General features: G+C 47.5%; 2 protein-coding genes and 1 long non-coding RNA gene across 4 annotated transcripts in view; 1 reads left to right on the top strand and 2 right to left on the bottom strand.

The window, feature by feature from the left end:
- The first annotated feature begins 150 nt into the window (after positions 1 to 150).
- On the top strand, positions 151 to 5,335 carry LOC310690378 (uncharacterized protein). The gene is made up of 7 exons (XM_083469173.1): positions 151 to 848; positions 1,491 to 1,572; positions 2,076 to 2,099; positions 2,242 to 2,304; positions 3,097 to 3,361; positions 3,735 to 3,885; positions 4,197 to 5,335. The coding sequence occupies exons 1-7, from the start codon at positions 240 to 242 to the stop codon at positions 4,608 to 4,610; spliced, it is 1,608 nt and encodes a 535-aa protein (XP_083325299.1). The 5' UTR covers positions 151 to 239; the 3' UTR covers positions 4,611 to 5,335.
- LOC310690428 lies at positions 2,312 to 3,088 on the bottom strand. Its single transcript, XR_014518079.1, has 2 exons — positions 2,857 to 3,088; positions 2,312 to 2,565 (listed from the first exon to the last, which is right to left on the bottom strand). It is a non-coding gene; the product is annotated as an uncharacterized lncRNA (long non-coding RNA).
- The window catches only part of THOC6 (THO complex subunit 6), a 9,455-nt gene continuing 1,582 nt past the window's right edge, over positions 5,203 to 13,075 (bottom strand). For both annotated transcript variants that reach the window (XM_083469226.1, XM_083469227.1), the window contains exons 2-13: positions 12,797 to 12,912; positions 12,655 to 12,719; positions 10,816 to 10,919; positions 10,684 to 10,721; positions 10,539 to 10,587; positions 10,375 to 10,446; positions 9,898 to 10,000; positions 8,904 to 8,953; positions 8,097 to 8,159; positions 7,471 to 7,581; positions 6,906 to 7,034; positions 5,203 to 5,641 (exon numbers count right to left, since the gene is read on the bottom strand). In XM_083469226.1, coding sequence (XP_083325352.1) covers positions 5,558 to 5,641; positions 6,906 to 7,034; positions 7,471 to 7,581; positions 8,097 to 8,159; positions 8,904 to 8,953; positions 9,898 to 10,000; positions 10,375 to 10,446; positions 10,539 to 10,587; positions 10,684 to 10,721; positions 10,816 to 10,919; positions 12,655 to 12,719; positions 12,797 to 12,912 — 984 coding nt within the window. In that variant the 3' untranslated portion in view covers positions 5,203 to 5,557. The remainder of the gene's footprint in view (positions 5,642 to 6,905; positions 7,035 to 7,470; positions 7,582 to 8,096; positions 8,160 to 8,903; positions 8,954 to 9,897; positions 10,001 to 10,374; positions 10,447 to 10,538; positions 10,588 to 10,683; positions 10,722 to 10,815; positions 10,920 to 12,654; positions 12,720 to 12,796; positions 12,913 to 13,075) is intronic.

Genomic DNA, 13,075 nt, shown 5'->3' with positions numbered 1-13,075 from the left:
AGTAATTTGCGCCCCCTAACCCGTGGATTTGCGCCCCCTAACCCTAACCCCCAGATGTTGCGCCCGGTGCGCCGGCCCCCCCTGCACCCCCCACGCTACGCCACTGCGTAAAATGTTTATCAGGGGAAGAGGAGGGGAGATCTCTGTTCACTTTCACTTTGCAGGAAAGTTTAAAAGCTGGTTTTTGCGTCCCACCCCCTTCCCATCTCTGACACAGCCAGGAGCAAAAGTCTCTGTGAATGAACAGACCTCGGCAGGAAGGGAAAGTGAAAGCTGAGAAGGGAGGAGAGGCAGGCAGCAGGAGGAGGATTTCAGAGGGATCCACCATGGCAATGAGCGGGGAGGGGGATCCTTCCGGCCAGCGAGAGGCAATCCTGCAGCAGTTCTACGCCGACAGAGTCTTCCTGTCCGGAGACAAAGGCTGGAGGGTCGGGAAGAATTTCTTCGTGGTAAAAAGCACGGTGGAGAAGATGGTAAAATGGGCCTATGAATCCAGCACCGGGCTCTACCCCAACGACCCCATCCCGGTCGGCAGCCACAGGGAAGGGCTGCACCTTCAAGTGGAGGGGAGTTCCAACGGTTTCGACTTCCTCATCCCCGCGAGGTATAACCCCAAGCTGGCGCTCGCAAGTGGGGGCATCGCCAAGGAGCCTGGCAGCTATGAAAAGAAGCTGCCCACCTACATTTTCCGCGAGCAAGGGCTGCCCGTGTTTCGCTGGGGCACCAAAGTCCTTGTGGACCTCGAAGCTTTCGGGGAGATGTACGTGGAAGTCCACTGCCACCGGCAAGCGGAGCGCCTGGCGGATGAGGACGACGAGGAAGACCTGGATTTCTTAGATGAGTGCAAGGTAGATTTCGACAGAGTGGCATCAGTACCATGGTTATTTTGATGATGAAGAAGAAGTACGTAGTTTATATACCACTTAATACTTCAAAAAAAGTCTTTAAAGCAGTTTAGGACATTACAAAAGTATCACACACAAATACACACAAAAAACGAAGAGAGAACTAAAAATAAGCATTTTGAAGTGGTACAAAACAATTAAGAAAAATCCTCCTGAATATCAATATAAACTAGAACGACTATCATACAGGTATCATTAACTTGGTGGAACTTCTGAGACCTGAATGTTCAGCGCACATTTTAAGTCAGTTTTCTGATTTCATTGTTTAACTTGATTTATTTGTATTGTACCTTTTATACTGTGATACCACCTAGAGACGGGCAGAACAATCCAATCTATGGGAAGTTGGTAAAATTTCCACTGTCTTAACTGATGCCATCTTAAGTTAGGCTGGTGTAGTCTGAGGTTGTGCTTTATGCTGGCATGAGCACAGCCAGGGAGTGTGGGTTTTACACTGGTGTAGCCCCCAGCTCAGCTAAGACCCGCTGAATCCACACCTCATCCTCCTGGTGGATCTGGGGTTTCCTTTCTCCAACTCAAGAGGATGCAAAATCCAGTGACCCGCTTTGTTTTCTCTTTGTCTAGGAGAGCCTCAGCCACCACCACCTGGACCCTGTCCAAATCTTGGAGGACTTTCACCGACATATGGAAATCGCTTTGGATCCAGGTACAGCCATGGCAGCGCAGGTGGTGTGCTAACATTTCCTTTGGTCTGAGGGTTGCTTGAGAGAGGGGCAAATTGATCTCCCAAACTTGTAGTTAGTGTCTCTCTCTCTCTCTCTCTCTCTCTCTCACACACACACACACACACACACATTATAGCATGCTATTCTGTAAACCTCACAATCCGATTCCTCAAATACCTGGACTTACAGGTGCTATTCCTCTAAGGAGACCTGGCAGCCATCCTAAAGAAATTCAGGTTGCCGCCGTTGTTCTGAACAGGTACCCATTATGTAACAGTAAGAAATTCAACAGGCTGAATATCATATCACCACGCTGAGAAAAGCTGCACCCGTTATAATGAATTTCCACTTGTCATGTAATTCAAAGCAGAACAATCCTTTTTAGGAAACAATGATTGAGTAGGGGTTTGGGAGCCTGAATGTCAGGCCATTCGCAATTCTCCATTAACTCATTTTCTCGAACTTTTCTTTCCTGCCTTCCCAGAGTGCACCCATCCCCGGCAAAATGGTAAGTCCAAAAAGATGTAGAAATTATTTTCCCATTGAGAGAAGCCATTTGCAAGGGGGGCTGGATTTGGCCTACGGTTGCTTATTTCCAAATATATAATTGAACTTAGCAGCGTTTCTTGAATTTCCCCCTTGACCATTAGATCCTGTTTTCCGGCAAAAACTCTTCCGTTCCCATGTACCCAAGATAGACAACTGGATGAGACGTGAGTGTATTTTTGAGATGTATGTTTATTGCAGATTCCCTCAGATATAAAAACATCAGAGTGAGTACTGTCCTTGCCAATACCTTCCTTTAATAATTAACCGGTCAGATATGAATAGATTTTAAAATTGCATTGGAAGAGCGCTGTGGACAGAATCTGACCTCATCTGGAGTGGAGGCAGGTAACCAGATCACAGATCTGCCACCTATCCTTCTGTATAAGGGACAGACTTTATACTTAAATAAAAATATTTCTGATCACCTAGCCTTTTAGTGCTAAAATGTCGAGGTTCTAGAAAAAAGGGGATTACAGCTGTGAAAGATTAAGTAAAAGAAAAGAACAAGGGAAAAATTTGATAAAACCAAGGGTTAGGATTTGCTGAAATAAATTTGGAAATTGGGATGTAGAAAGGGGAGGTATGGGGAAGTCGGTGAAGGTTTAAGAAAAAAGGATATGAAATTATACATGTTCGTTTGTGTGTTTGTTTGTACTGTGTATTGTTTGTGTTTATAAAAACTGTGAAAAACCAATAATTTTTTTTTTAAAGATCACCTAGCCTTTTAGATTCTTGGGAGAGTAACAGGACTGCCTTGCTATTATTTGTTTGCTTGTGTTTCTATTACTGTTGTAATGCCATGACTGGTTTACCATTAAGATTTGTAGGCTGCACACTGCCGCAGGTATTCCCACAACCCTCAAGAAAGGCATGGAAGAAATGAGAAATGTAGTAACTTTATTGTTCCTTCCCCTTGATTCCTGGGGGCAATAATGCTTTGTCTGTGCCCTATGCAGAGAACATCACACTGGAGGCCCTGAACTTGGAGAGTCCTGCCATCCAGCTGGTTTTCCTTGAAGGGACGGAAACTGTCCCAGTGAAGCTGGTCCCTGCCATCCTGGGAGCCTTCAAGCTCTCCAACCAGTGGCTGAGAGAAGACCTGGCCCACCTCTCCGACTGGTGGGATGGGGACCTGGCCAACGAGAAGAAAAGCTTTCTCCGCAAAGCAGCCGTCGTTCAGGAAGCTGGACCAGAGCTGATAGCCAAGGGAGGATTTTGGAGGTAAAAAAAAGTAAACAAACTTAGCAGCCGAGAGGGAGCAAAAGGTTACTCTCTGGTGGGAAAGCAGCGCTTGGCATGCATTCAGAAACAGGCAACTTTTTCAGTAGTCAAAAGTTGACCTTTTGGCTCAATTTTTATTTCTGAAGTTTAATAAAAGGGGTTTCCCTCCGCCAAAAAAAGGCCTTTTATCTTAAGGCAAGATATGTTAAGCTTCCACTGAAATATCAAACCTTTCTTTTTAATACCATCTCATTTCTGCCTCCTGCAGTAACAATAGGAGCTAAGGGCTATTAAAGAGTTCATCCAACTAAGGAACTGTTTGCTTTCCCATAAACACTGTGTTCTAACGGAGCCGATCTCTCTCTGGGCCCAGGCTCTCTTTCAGCCATGCCGAGACTGTGATTCTTGAGGATGTTGACGCTGATGGCGGGCAGAGGGCGGCAGCTTTGAGACTGCTTAAGTTTGTCAACGTGACAAAATGGACGCCAGAGTACGGCAAAATCTTGACTTCCTACCACCTCAAGGTGAATCTCCTAATTAAATGCTGCACCGACTGGTGAGGTAAAATAACCGAAATGCAAGCAGTGCTATCTGTCACCAGGCCAGTGTTTACCATCCCCTCAGGGGCCTCTTTCACACACTTGGAACCCGATATCAAGGCCCTTATATTTGCTTCTAGTCAAAATGGAGGAAAATGTAGCCAAGGAGTCAGCAATATGATGCGCTCCACATTCCTTTTTCCCAACTTCCTGAAGCACACCAGAACTGCTCATGCTGTTGAACCTCTCTAAGAGCCACAAAGACCTAACATTTCCCTCCTCTCTTCCTCTTGCAGACCATTTTGCTGTGGTGCTGTGAAATCTACCCGCAGAAGGAACAGTGGGAGACTCTACTGTCCTCCCTGGAAGCCCTCCTGAGGCTCCTACGCCACACCCTCACCAAGAGAAACCTCCCCCACTACTTCCTGCGGCCTGTCAACCTCTTCAGCAGGCGCTACAAATCCAGCAGCTCCACCTATGGCCTCCTGGCCTTGGAGGTCCTCTGCCGTGAGGTCGAAGCAATGCTGGGCGATCCTGTGGGATACCTTCTGCCGGATCCTGAACGGCAGGACCACTGTGCCACTGGAGAGTTTGAGGAGAAGATGGCGGCTCTCCGGGAGTTTAAAGAAAGTCACCAGGAAGATCTGAAGGAGCTGAAGAGGATGCAGGAGGAGCATATGTATGAGGAGGTGGAGATACCCGAAGCGTAAAGGCAGAGTCCTGTGTGAAGGACTAGAAATCCAGAAAAGCATTGGTCCACGCAGCATGGAACTGGCCATTCTGCCATAGCTTTCCCACAATTCCAGATTCCAGGCCTCATGACCACAGAGGTAAAAAACTGAATAGCATTTGGGCAAAGTCAGATGAAAGATCACAGAAGGATGTCAAACAGAGAGGACATCTGAGCTGCTCCTTGACATTTTTGCCCACCTTCTCCCATCAGCTCCATATGAGTCAGTGTGGTGTGATGGCTCGCCAGGATGAGAACCCTATAGCCTCCCATATGCTGTGGGGCTAAAACTTCCAGCACTCCAGGCCAGCACTGCCAATGGTCAAGGATGATGGGAGTTGTAGTCCACCTGACTGGAGGGCCCTTGAATCCCTGTCTCCAGGCTTGGGTGCTGGACTGGAGAGACCCAAGTTCAAGTTCTGCCACAAAGCTGAACACTGTGTCAGCCATCGCCTCTCGGATTCACCTACCTTACACAAGATTTTTGAGAGAACAAGAAGGGAACTCCGTATGCTTCCTCAAATGAAGGACAGGACAAAGACATAGCAACAAACATTCCGAGGGCATCCATATTTCAGTCTAAAAAAAATTGTTTTAATGCATTTAACTCGAAATAGATTTAACAGCTTCTTGCCTGTGATGTAAGGTTTATCCTGACTGTGGAATTGGGGGTTGCTAGTTACAATAAACACAGTTCCCAATTCCTTTCATTCCCCCCCCCCACAACTTTAAAACCCATGAAGTTCATGCCCAAGCAGGTCCAGGGGTTTCTTTTTCCTTAGTGAAGAGCCTCCTTTTCCCAACTGACAGTCCAGCTAGCTGTGGCCCACGCATCCCTGAACGCAGCAGCCTGTCGAGTGGGGCTGCCTGTCCTGCCCAGGCACTCCTTGAACAGCACCAGTTTATGGAAATGGAATCGCCTGAGCCTTAAGAGAAGGTGAGGGAAAAGGCCCGGTAACCAAAGTTGGTGAAGACGTCGATGCGGTGGCTGCTTCCGGCAGCTGTCAGCACCTGATGGCGAAGAGGAAGGGAAGATGAGAGGGAAGAGGTTTATCAGGTATGGGGCGGCGGAAGGCCCACCCACTGCTCTGCTTCTAACCTTGCCCACCCCCTCTCTCTTGCTTTGCTCTCTACCACCACCAGCCACGGAAACAAAACCATTGTTCTGCCCAGCAGAAAACAGCAAGTACTCAAGCCCAGGGATGAGGAACCTGAGAGCCAGGGACCACATCCAGTCCTCCAGGTCTCTGATCCTTGGGATTCTCCCTGGGCCACATTCCTTCTCCAGCCACACACCTCCTTCCCAGGCCAGGCCCTCAGTGGGTCTTGCTTTGAACCCTTCCCTGAGTGATTTGTTTTATTTTATTGCCTGGCTGGGAATTCTGACAATGCCTCGTTTGCCTGGAGGGGAGTGTGAGTGCGTGTAGGAATTAGCCTAGGGTACTAAGGTAAGGTTTACATTCCTTGCCCCCACCCCAACTTTTTGTCTCTAGTCTTGCCCCTGCATATGACCCTCAGAATGTTGCTTAGAAGGGACCCCTGGATTGCAAAAGGTTCCCACCCCAGTCCTAATAAAAGACCATCTTCTCCCACATGCCTCTGCCTACCCCCAGTCAGATCTCTGACGGAGGCCGACGAATGCAGAACTGGCAAGTATGCAGGGCAGGGCCTTCTGGGTTGTGGCACCCAGGCTGGAGAACTCCCTCTCTTATGGAGCACATATGGCTCCCTTTCTGCTGCTATTTCAACACCTCCATTCAACCTCTTAGGTTCAATTGGCCTATGGCCTACCCCCTTATTATTGTCCGGTTCTCCAGTGCGGTTTTGGTTTCTGTGATACCACTTCAGGTTTGGGGGTTTGTTTTTTAACATACTTTTCCCAAGATAATTTGCCGTTTACTCATAGCTGTGTTTTAAATTTGGTTTGTCGGCTGCCTTGAGAGATTTCCACTTTATAGGGATACAGTTGTTTTCATTTGCCGGGGGCGAGGGTCCCACAAACTCGCCATTTGGCGGTCCAGACCTCTGGGTTTCTACAAACTGAAGCTCAAATTCACTACTTCTGCAGGTCCAACCCTAAGTGACAACCCACCTCTCATTCACCAAGCCCCCCTTGCTCCTTGGAAGCTTGGCACATTCTTATTTCAGCCCCCTCCCCCACGTCCACAGTCCTACCTGCCAAAGCTAAGCCCTGCCCCTTCCAAGCAGAATTCCAGCTGCCTCCCTTTGCAGGCCAGACACCCTCCTGCCTCCCTCCTGCCGCCCAGGAGCTTACCTTGTGCTCTGGCGAGTGTTCGTTGATGGAAAGAGAGTGGATGCAACGTGGGATGCAAGGGATTTGAGCCTTCACTTCCCCACTGATCTGTAAATGGTTAATGGTGGGGCTGTGGCCAGCCGAGAGAATCTGCGGAAGACAGATCATCAGGGCGGGGAAAGAGGGTGCTGAGTGAAAGGGCGGGTTGAATAGCTGTCAACCTTCCCTTTTTTTGCAGGAAATTCCTTTATTCCAGAGCCATTTCCCGCTGCTATCCCGGATTGTTAGATATCCCGTAGACTGTCCCCGGGACAGCTGAGGCTGCTGGTCCCTTATTTTCGAGGCTGCTGATCCCTTATTTTCAAATCTGAAAGTTGACAGCTATGGCGGGTGGCAATGAAACCATTTTTATGAAGAATAAAAAATTTGGCGCAAAAGGGAAGAGCAAAGGAAGGGGAAATAAGACTGGTTGGATGAAGGAATAACAACAAAGGAGCAGGGGGAAGAAATGCAGGAATCAAGGGAATGAGGAAGCCAGTGAGATGGGAGGCTATGTGTCCCCCAACCCCCAGGGGGGATGACTCACCAAGTCCTGGTAGAACATGACTTGTTGCTGACACTGGGGCACGGGGAATATCGTGGTAGGTGTGACGGACCGCAGGTGCCACAGAGTGAGCGCTGGGCCTCCACCACACACCTGTGGAAGGAGAAACAGGAAAAGGGTTGGAGAGATCTTAAACCAGGAAGTCAGGGCGCTCCATACTAGGGCCAGGGCCTGGTCTAAGGTGAGTCACAACAGTAGCCACCATGCAAACCTAAGGGAAACATTAAGAAATGGGTCCCTCAAATTCACATTAAAGGGCCATCCCAGATCTGAAAAAGTGGAAGACTGCCTTAGGGAACCCACAACCTGCCGATGACAAAAGCTCTCTGCAAGAGCCCTTTTGCTCACGCGGTGCACCAAACACTTGTCCGTTGCAAATGTCAGCAGCCCCTCCTTGCTTCCAAGGCCAGTTTCAGAAAATATGGGCAGAACAGGGAGCTCCAAAGAAAGGGGAAGCCAACGTCTCTGGACGTCCCATGCGACATCCGAGAACAGCAAGGCTCAGTGAACAACCTCCTCCTTCCCTCCCAGACTGCTGCACTCCAGCTCAATACATTTTGGGATATTTAAGCTGTTCTCTTTCTGCAGCCAAGAGTCAATGAACTCACCATCCAGTCAGACTCGGTTGCCAGGCAACGGATCCACTTCCCGTTCTGCGGCCTGTTGCATTCCTAAGGGAGTTGAGGGGAGCATTAGGGGAAGGTGGCCGAAGGAAGCAATGGTTAAGTGGTGAAGCTGGTTATCGAAAATGAGTAAAGGCTCCATTTCCTCAAAGGTTTTTCTTCAATAAAATATGAGATCGCAAGTGTGAGGTTGTCTCCCGTTAATATAGGTTCCTAGTTTTTATTAGGGGTTGTTGTTTTGAGGAGTTGCAAACACTTTGATAATAACAGCAGCTTAGTTTGCCTATTTTTCTCTACTTTGTAAATTATTTTTAAAATTTCTGTATAGATGGAGAATGGAAGAATGGGGAGGGATAGGAAGGCACTGTGTTCCCTGGGGCAGAGGGAAATGGGATAAAACTGCAATACCTCATAAGGTTATCTAAAAGGGTTTAATCCTGGATGGTGATTTGGAAATGGGCTATTAATCTTTCTCATTGCTGCTAAGATCAGTATAGTGGTCAATTAGACCACTATTTATCTGAGTGGTTTCATAAAACGTGGAATATAATAGCTCCATTATCTAAACTGACATATTACAGGAGAATGCATAAATAACAACAGTCAACCTAATCTATGGAACAACAGTTTGTTTATGATGTTTTGGAATGACAAACCTCAGGAAAATATCCAGTCATATACTTAATTTTGCTTTATTATAACTAATCTTTTATTGTTTGTTTTCCTTTATGATTATTGTTTAATGCCTTCTTACATTAAAAATAAAGTTGTTGATGATGATGATTACATTACCTCATATTTATGTACTTCAATTGATTGAACCTGACTTCCAGTACGTAAATCTGCAAAGAGAGAGAAATAAAGTCCATGGTTTGTCTAGTCAACTGTAGCTCAGTGGCAGATCATCTGTTTGCATTCAGAAAGACCCTGGTTCAATCCTCAGCATCTCTACTAAGGGGTGGGAGGGACCCCACCTGAAACCCCTGCCATTAACCATAGACAACATGTTGCTAGATGGACCACAGGCCTCAGTATAGGCAGCTTCCTATGTTGCATATACACCATCCCAGTCCTAGAACACAAGCCAAAGGGGGTGCCAGCAACTGATCATCTAAAGAGATTGGAAGAAAATGGAGCAGTGGGATCCCTGTGTCATTGGCTCGTCCCCAAACATTCTGAAGATATTCCCTGAATCACCTTTAAGTAAGTGACATCCGCCCTGCTTTTCAAGAAACTGCTAAGAGCAAACAAATATGGAATCTAAGATATAATCCAAGAGTTAAAACAAACCTTACGACCATTAGCCATATAACAGAGAACAGAAGTTTAAAAGGAACAGATTGATACCCAAAGATGGCTTGCATCCACAGCATACATTTAAACCAGGATGATACCACTTTTAACAGTCACGGAGAATCCTGCGAACTGTGGTTTGCTCAGAGTACTGACTTCACATAGCTACAGTTTCCTGCACTGTTGACCAACTACAGTTCACAGGGTTTTTTTATATCTGTTAAAGGTATCATAGCGCTTTAAATGTATGGTGTGGATGTTGCCAAAGTCATATTCGAATCAGTGAACATAAGTAACCAAGATGCCTGTTTCAGGACTCCGGGGTCACCACCACTGAGAACCCTACCCTGACAGGGTTCAGATTTGGCTTCCTTCAGAGATGGGACATGCAGATGGGATCTGCCCAACTGATTTTAAAGCACGGGGCAGGGATTATATGGGGAGACGATCTCTCAGAGAAACAGCAGGCGGCAAGGAGGCTGCAGATCCTCACCCCACAGGCGCACAGTGCCATCCTCACTCCCCGACAGGCACTCTCTGAGCTGGTCTCGAAGGGCCAGGCAGTGGATATAATCGGTGTGGCCTTGATATTCATGCTGTGGCAGAGAGAGAAGAAACAGAGTATGACTTGCAGTGGATGGAGGTAGGACACATTCTGGAGGCTGCAGAGATATGCTACAGAATAACTGAGAAATTATATTATGATACTCTATTGCTATTGCAGAACAACACAGAATCCTGAAAAGCTATTTTTATTAAGTTTTCAATAACCATAAACAAGGGGGAAAGCCTTGGAGTTTGGAAATTGAGAATCTGACAGATTAAGAGGATTTATTTCCAGTTTATAATAACAATTTTGGGATACTCTAATGCAGAGAAGCCCCTGTAGGAGATGAGAAGGAGTTGCCTTAAATAAACCTCCTCTCTCCTCGCATTTCATCAGCCCCATGATGCTAGAGGCACGACTCACCGTGAAGGTGCCAGATTCCAGATCCATCATGTGAATGGAACAGTCTCCCCCAGCCATTAGAAGACTATTATCCTGAAGGAGGAAGGGGGAGAAGCAGCAAGAATGAGGCAGAGGCAGATGAGTGAACCATGCTAAACCCTCCCCATATTGCACTGCGCCTGTACCTTGAGGTTCAGCTGAAGGCTGTTGATTTCTGGCACCTCCAAGCTGCTCCTGAGCAGAAAAGCAAAGAGAGATTTTTTGCCATGTGTACATACATAAAGAGGAAGAAAAGATGGCAATGGTGAAAGGTGGAAATCAAAGTTATACCCATAAGGCGGCCTCCTGCTCCAGGCTTCTTTGCAACCCTGCGGCAGAAGGCAGAAGAAGGTTAAGAGGAACACAGTCAAAAGGAAGTCGGGAGAAACGTGGGAGGGGAACCGATGAGCCAGCCGCCCTTACCTTCTTCACAATCTCACTCCAGTTCCAGGCCTTGACTTCCCCATTGCCAGCACTGAGCAGCTGCCGGTCTGTGGAAACCAGGGCATAGACGGGACCTTCATGAGCTGTGGGAAGAAGAAGCATCTGAAATGAATGGATTTTGGCATGGCAGTGGTGAAGTGCATTCTGGGAAACCCCCGGCTTGCCACCCTGAAGTTCCGGAGTTTAACTTTGCCAGGAACGCATTTTATTTCCATCTCATTTGCAGAGGGCTTGCAAGCCCGTGGCCAGATTCAAGGGGGCCTTGGGGGCAAGGGCAGTCCTGAGAGACCCCCTCCCTTGGTTAGCTTACCAATCAGCAGGGGCAGGACTGTGAGAAGGAGAGGCCACTGTGACCACTCGGCCCACTGCTCCCCTCAGTGAAGGGCCCTTAAAATTAAAGGAGTCGTGTTAGGTATGTCAACACGGCAAATCATCACACAGGCACCCAGCTACGGTGGGGAGAGGGTCTCCAAATTGGCACTTTAGAGGGATGGCAGGGGCAGGCGGTGGCACTGAATAATGGCACTGATGCACAGGCCCCTCCAGCCTGAGGTGTTCGGTTTTTTCCAGGTGTATCCTGCAATGCATCATTGGCACAATAATAGCATGTTGGTGGTGGATTTATACGATCATCCACACATCATTCTGCTTCATTAGTTCTTCTGTGATGCCTCTCCAATGATATTGTATAAAAGGCCTCAGCCCAGTATACCTGAAGGAGCGTCTCCACCCCCATCGTTCAGCCCAGACACTGAGGTCCAGCTCCGAGGGCCGTCTGGCAGTTCCCTCCCTGCGAGAAGTGAGGTTACAGGGAACCAGGCAAAGGGCCTTCTCTGTAGTGGCGCCTACCCTGTGGAACGCCCTCCCTTCAGATGTCAAGGAAATAAACAACTATCTGACTTTTAGAAAAAATCTGAAGGCAGCCTTGTTTAGGAAACAATTTAATGTTTGATGGTTTATTGTGTTTTTTTAATATTCTGTTGGAAGCCACCAAGAGTGGCTGGGGAAACCTAGCCAGATGGGTGGGGTATAAATAATCAATTATTATTACAGTGGTACCTCGTGTTACATGCGCTTCAGGTTACATACACTTCAGATTACAGACTCCGCTAACCCAGAAATAGTACCTTGGGTTCAGAACTTTGCTTCAGGATGAGAACAGAAATCATGCTCCGGCGGCACAGCAGCAGCAAGAGGCCCCATTAGCTAAAGTGGTGCTTCAGGTTAAGAACAGTTTCAGGTTAAGAACGGACCTCTGGAATGAATTAAGTACTCAACCCGAGGTACCACTGTATTATTATTATTATTATTATTATTATTGAAAGCAGGACTGCGAATAACCGTCCTGATACCATCATAAGACAAATAATCATGAATGCACAATAAATATGACACATGGAGAGGCCCTATGTAAGGGCCCAAAGGCTGGGGGCTTTTTTTGGGTGGAGGGTGGAGCCACCCAGGCCAGTGCTTCTCATCTCAAGGCCAGGCCATTTATTTATTTATTAAATGATGTCAGCATTAGCCACAGCAGGCTCTCCTGGAGCCCAGCCAATGCTGCATACTGACACTGGGCCTGGGGATCTGCTTTATGGGAACTCCTGGCATTGCCACAAACGGGCAACCGTAATAAACAAGGAGGTTGGCATGGGAATGAATGCTCAATGCATATTGGGAGTTCCTGGACTCCTTGCAGTTGTTGTTATTTGTTTATATCCCATTAGCCTTCCCGAAGGAGCCCAGGGCAGCAACAACAGGCAACATAACGATAAAAGCAACTTAAAAACAATTCCAGTAGAGGCTGTATTTTTCACCTACCTACAAAGGACACCACTGGCTTCTTGCTCTCCTCCTTAGCCTCTGAGCTCAGTGCTGCAGAAAGGCTGGAGAGGAAGAAACACAGAGGTGTGAGAAAATGCAGAGATAATTCCTCCCTCCCTCAAAAGAGGCACCCAATTACCTGAAGATGGCAATCTCTCCATAGTTGTTCCCAGCTGCCAAGTACTTGCCACATGGCGAGACGCTCTGGGAGTAGACAGTCATGTGCAAGAGTTCCAGGGATCGCTGAATATCCATCTGGCAAGAGGAACAAGCAGGAGAAGTCAAGGCAGGAAGTGCTGCCTAGATGGATGCTGGTTCTTGCTTTCCTAAGAAATACTGTTTTATTTGCCCAGGCATGTCCCACCCCAAGCCCTGATTGCACTACAGTAGAAGCAGATTCCGTCCTTGGCAAAAGAAA

This window comes from Podarcis liolepis (assembly GCF_965112155.1).
Source record: "Podarcis liolepis genome assembly, chromosome: 13".
Classification (NCBI taxonomy): Eukaryota; Metazoa; Chordata; class Lepidosauria; order Squamata; family Lacertidae; genus Podarcis; species Podarcis liolepis.
Note: the sequence above shows the minus strand (reverse complement) of the source record. Positions and strands in the feature narration are given on the sequence as shown.